This window comes from Myodes glareolus, chromosome 1 (assembly GCF_982192425.1).
Source record: "Myodes glareolus chromosome 1, mMyoGla1.1, whole genome shotgun sequence".
In the NCBI taxonomy this organism is placed as follows: Eukaryota; Metazoa; Chordata; class Mammalia; order Rodentia; family Cricetidae; genus Myodes; species Myodes glareolus.
In genome coordinates, this window is record NC_142026.1 from 62,807,305 (window position 1) to 62,813,274 (window position 5,970).

General features: G+C 47.1%; 1 protein-coding gene across 3 annotated transcripts; it reads right to left on the bottom strand.

Annotated features, from left to right (window-relative positions):
* Nucleotides 1–255: 255 nt before the first annotated feature.
* Nucleotides 256–5,914, bottom strand: LOC146896024 (uncharacterized). 3 transcript variants are annotated; one of them, XM_087908214.1, is made up of 3 exons: nt 5,749–5,914; nt 3,378–3,540; nt 256–1,373 (listed from the first exon to the last, which is right to left on the bottom strand). In XM_087908214.1, exons 1-3 carry the CDS (start codon nt 5,787–5,789, stop codon nt 1,182–1,184), a joined length of 396 nt encoding a protein of 131 aa, XP_087764340.1. In that variant the 5' UTR covers nt 5,790–5,914; the 3' UTR covers nt 256–1,181. The 3 variants fall into 3 exon arrangements, with proteins under 3 accessions (XP_087764340.1, XP_085550869.1, XP_085550864.1); XM_085694743.2 differs by having other exon boundaries at nt 3,378–3,559; XM_085694738.2 differs by having other exon boundaries at nt 3,378–3,562; nt 5,749–5,910.
* Nucleotides 5,915–5,970: the final 56 nt, after the last annotated feature.

Sequence of the window (5,970 nt, forward strand, 5' to 3'; positions counted from 1 at the left end):
GCTCCCATGATCCATATACATGAACTACACAAGTTTATCCCAGTTTCTGTTTTCCTAGGTGAATGATGAATAACAAAGTACAGAAGTAAATGGTTGTGTGAAGGATTGTCAGAAAAAATAAAATTTGGGGCTTATTGGTATGGAATGAACGTATTTTATGTGTGAAAAAACATGAAGGTTGTATGTGTGTCTGTGTGTATATGTCTATGTCCCACGCTACCGTCTCGCCAGCAAGAACCACGCGGGACACTAGGATTCTTCTGCAGAAAAGCTTTAATGCTTCTTGAGAGAGAGAGAGCATAAGCTTACATGGCGGAGACCCCGAAATGAGGGAACCCATCCCTTATATAGGAAACAATCCTCGCTTCAGACTTGTCACTCTTGGATTGGTCCGCTGCCCATTATCCCAGATGATGCCTCGGGAGTAGGCAGGGATGCAGCCGTGGAAAGTTACCAAGCACATGTGCGTTCACCTGGCGGTGAAACCGGATGCCAGCGCCATCTTGTAATGGAATATGTGGTTGCGGTCCTCCACATCTCCCCCTTTTTTACTTCTTTGCAGAAAGGCAACTCCCTCAGAAGGCAAAGATAGAGGTCGCACTTCCCAAAGTGGAAACATTATGATGGACTTGCACGGAATCTGCCCCTAGGTTCATGACACCTGGAACTTATCCGGCCTGCCCTCTGCCATTTTTCTGGGAAAGGGAATATGCGGCAGGAAACCCTTATGCAGGGCGACATATCTCTCAGAGAGGGCCATTCTCTGTGCGATGCTCTTCAGCTCGACAACCTTCAGGGCTAGCTAAGCCAAGCACTCCACCCTGTGCCATGGACCACTGTCCTAGGGGTGCAGGAGCTGGTTGGCATAAACCTTACTGCTTCAACATAGATAACCACATATCAGTAGAGACCCCCTGTTCCAGGGCAGCCAGAGCTTGTGCAATAACTATTTTGTCCCTACAACTTTGGGATTTGAGTCAGCAGACCATCCAGAGGAGAAACACTATTCTACAGCATAGGGCTGTTCCAAACATTTCCACTCCCACCCATTCTTTAAAGTAGGAGATAAAGAACACAACCCAGGACTGGAATTCTTCGGTTAAGCTTATAAATCATCTCTAGGAAGGTAGGGGAGCCCCAGAGTCTTATTGGTTGTAAAAAACCGAGGAAACACTGCCACTCTATGGCTGACTGGTGTCGGCTTCGGGAAGGCTGAGAGTATCCCCCATCGCTGCTCCATCATAACCGTTGTCATCCATCCGCAAAATGGCAGGAGGAACAGAAGCCAAATCTTCAGGCGAGTCCGCATGTTGTGGGTCACTTTTCACCGTTTGGGTCAGTCTCTCTGGCACCCAGAATGGGTTTTCTTGATCCTGTGGGAACACACAAACAGCTCCCCTGGATCTCAATAGAATGGGATCCGGGCCTTTCCATTCATTAGAAAGCACATCTTTCAATTTAACCAAATCCTTGGGCCTCTGCAGATCCAAACAATGTTGTGTTGCAGCATTTTGGCCATTATCATCCAGATTTAAAAAATTTATAGTGAACAGAGCCATGGCAATGGCCAATCTTAGCGTTGGGGGCAACTCCTTCAATATTCCCCCTTTTTTTGTTTTTAACAAGAATTGGTATCCGTATAGGCCATGCCCTTGTCATTGTTTAGAGGGTCATCCTTGTTACTTCCTCATCAGGTTCTCCAGTCCAATTACCTAGAAGATAACTAGACAATTGCTTAATAATCTGGGATCGCAGGGGCGCAATTCTCCAGCTGCATCAAGAAGTCTACCAGAGGCATGTTGGAAACTATGGGCTTTTTTCCCCTAGGCCGCACTCGGCAGGTGTAAACCTCGTTGGACATTGCCCCTTCAGGGAAGCCTCGCCGCCCGCCCTGGGCTCCGTGTATGGGGATGTGGCTTGCCAGCCTCTGTTGAGACCGTCCCCCGGGTACGGTGGCCTCGGGCTCCAGAGCCCGCCCTGCCACCCGAGGGCTGCGCGCGGCCCTGGGCCTGCTCGCTGTGCGGCTCCGGCTCCGCGTGTCCCGGGGCCAGGAAGTGGCGGCTCCACCTCCAGGCGCCCCTGCCTTCCCCGCGGGGCTAGCCTAGTTCTCCGAGGCTGTGTTGGTGGCCGACACCCGGACGGACCGGTAATCGAGGCGGCACAGGCCTCAAGGTCCACGCCGGAGCCGCTACAGCTCACGGGGCAGATGGGAAAGGCACCATAGTCACAGATTTAGCCAATGACCCTATCACCTTAAAAATCCAAGGGCTTTTCACATCTACCTCCCTGCGAATCCTGTAACATTAGATAAACCAAGTGTATATACAGCAATCTTTCGGGAGGACATGAGTTCTTAAAATGCTAAGCAGTTCTTAAAAACTTAAGTACTGCCTGTTTACTGCAGCTAAACCTTGATTGCGCTTTTATTATGATAATTACTACCAGTCCTGCCTGAAGTCAGCACAGTTCAGCTTAGCCAAGTGGAGCAGAAGCCACTCCAGCCTCAGAGCCCCTCCCAGTTCCAGGCACACTGCATTGCTGTGGCATCCGCCAGGCTAGGCACCGACTGGGCTGGGGCAATGTGCCTTTTACCACAGCTACCTAGCAAAGCTCTGCTCCAGCTGCCTTCTAGCCGCAGCTGTATTCACTCTGAGTCCAAACTGGTGCACGGAGTAAAGCAGAATTCAGAGAAGCAGGCTTGCTGCTCTGCAACCATTGAAAGGACCCCATTTAAACAATCTTTTAGGGAATTTGGGCATTGTTAGTCTCTCTGGCTACTTCCTGCTGAATTGGGAGGTTGTATTTTAGGGGTATTCACTACAACATTTCAGGAGGTCTCGGTGATTCAAACCACATAAATCTCAAGTACACCCTTAGGCTCTCATTTTCTGTGGAGACGAAAACAAAACCTCTTTTCCAAAACATCATATCCTTAGGCCCATATTTTAAATTTAAAATACCTTTTTTAGCAGTTCCTAAATTCAAATATCTTTCTCCTGTCCAGTACACAAAAGATAACACAAACAACATAACATACATCTGTCCTTTTTTCTTATTGTTGGTATCAGAAAGCTTTTGACCTTGTAGGTCAGTCTTCTCCCCCATTCTAATTTTCTTAGAACCAACGGGGGGTTGTCCTTTTTTCTTATTTGGGACTGTCCTTTTTTTGCGTGCGCGCCCAACCTCTCACTGCACTCAGTTTCTGATATGCTATCCAGGACTTCCTCTGCTTCTGCAACAACCGCCTGGCAGGATTCATCTTCTAAGCACTTTCAAAGTGATAAGAGACTTGCTAAGAAGTACCAAGGCCTCTATGAAACCTTTCCAAGGCGGGGACAAGTCAAGCCCCAAATAGAAAAGTCCAGGAATAGTCATACCTCTCTGAGCATGCAGACCTGCAGTTCTGAATCCTCCTTGTGTCCAAGGGGTCTCCGGAGGTGCGAGTAGTGGTCAGGGTCTCCCGGCGTCCCAGGTTTCAAGCACCAGGTATCCCACGCTACCGTCTCGCCAGCAAGAACCAAGCAGGACACTAGGATCCTTCTGCAGAAAAGCTTTAATGCTTCTTGAGAGAGAGAGCATAAGCTTACATGGCGGAGACCCCGAAATGAGGGAACCCATCCCTTATATAGGAAACAGTCCTCACTTTAGACGTGTCACTCTTGGATTGGTCTGCTGCCCATTATCCCAGATGATGCCTTGGCAGGGATGCAGCTGTGGAAAGTTACCAAGCACATGTGCGTTCACCTGGCGGTGAAACCGGATGCCAGCGCCATCTTGTAATGGAGTATGTGGTTGCGGTCCTCCACATGTCTATGTGTGCATTCATGTGTGTGTGTGTGCATGCATGCATGTATGTGTTCATGTATGTGTGTTTGGGGGGAGTAAGGTTTAAAGCATCGGTTTGGATGTCATCTCTACAACCCATGTTGAAATTTAAATGTCAATATAACAGTGTTAAGAAGTGAGATCCTCAACGTGTGACAAGGCCCTAAAGCTTTTGCCTTTATGTTACAGGTTGGTTGTGAATGTTGCCCAAAATGTGTGCTTGAGCATTTGGTCCACAGCAGGCAGCTTTGTTTGGAGAATTGTTGGACAGAGGTTTCTGTCCTGCCCAGTCCCACAGCTGTTCAGTCCCAAAGGAATATACAGAGGCCTACATTAGTTATAAACTGGTTGGCCTATTAGCTCAGGCTTCATATTAACTAATTCTTATATTTTAAATTAATCCATAATTCTTATCTGTGTTAGCCATGTGGCTTGGTACCTTTTATCAGTGAGGCATTCTCGTCTTGCTTCCTCTGCGTCTTGGTGATGACTGCAGGCTGAGCTCTTCCTCTTCTCAGAATTCTCCTATTCTGGTTGTCCTGCCTACATTTCCTGACTGGTTACTAGCCAATCAGTGTTTTATTAAACCAATACAGGTGACACATCTTTACAGGGTACAAGGGCATTGTCCCACAGTATTTCCTTTTTTTTCTTTTTAAAACAAAAACTCTAAATCTAATCTCCTTCATTTAGTTTTTTTTTTTTGACCATTATATATGACAACTTGAAATCAACACTCTAAACAAAGACAAATGTCTATAATCTATTTTTTGGGAATGTAGGCATAGTTTTTTTTGGCTACTTTTTGTTGATTGGGGGTGCTGATAATCTTATGGGGCTGTAAAGAAAGTTGAGGATTGTGGTCAAGCTTTGACTGGAGTATTCTGTGAGGCTTGATCATCTTAGCCAGCAGTCTTTAGGCTGTTCTGGATGTAGAACTCAGAGGAAACTCCAACAGAGAGGTTCTCTGAAGCATTGGATTATCTGGACCATCGGCCCCTATTGGAGATTCTTCAGGGAGTCTTCCTTGATCAGACCTGACAAAGTACCATGACTGGAAGCCACTTGAGGAGGAAAGGGTTTATTTTGCCTGCATTCCCACTTTACAGTTCATTGTCCTGGGAGGTCAGGGCCGGAACTTGGAGGCAGGAGCCGATGCAGAGACCATGGAGGGGGCTGCTTACTGCCTTGCTCCTCATGGCTTGCTCAATCCACCTTCTTATAGAACCCAGGACCACCAGCTCAGGGGTGACACCACCTATAGTGGATTGGGCCCTCCATGACAATCAGTAATTAAGAAATTGACAGGCTTCCCATAGTGTGATTTTTATGGATGCATTTTCTCAGCTGAAGTTCCTTCCTCTCAAATGACACAAGCTTGTATCAAGTTCATATAAAAGCTTGCCAGCCCAGACACCTATAGGCCCCAACTGCTCCTCTGCCAGGTGTAAGCCTCTCTCTCTTCCTCATTCCTGAGCCTCACTCCTGAATCTCTTGCCTCTTTTTCCCTCTCCTTCTTTTTCTCCCATCTGTGGCTGTCATGGGCCAGAGAATGCAATGGAGACTCTGGAGAAATCACATCTGCAGCCCCTCAAAGACTCAGGCTGGTGACTGCAGAGACACACAGAGACACACAGAGACACACATAGGACCAAGCAACACTAGTCACTTAAATGTGAACACATTCACATATGAAGCTAAGAACATACAGAAAGGGCTCAATAACTGAAGATTATACATGCAAACACACCTTGTACATGCAAGAATAGACTACCAAGCACATCTAGACTCAAACACAAACTCACAGCTGCACATTCATATTAGAAGTGACCTTTAAGATATAAAAATATGCATAGTGCACACACACAGGTTCACGCCTGAGTAAATAAGCAGACAGAACTGAACTGACATGTGTATACTCACCCTCTGAAATTGAGACACATTGTTCCCAATGTTCCGTGCATCTATTTTCCATGATGTCCTTGCCAACATCTAGGGTAGGAGTAAGGGAATAGGGAGTGATCAGGTCATCGACAGCCCAAGTAGGAAGTATGGGTGTTCACACTGGGGACAATGATGAGACAGGAGGCGGGAACAGCTGAGGTTACATAACTGGGTGGAAGGCCAGGCTCAGCATAAAAGTCC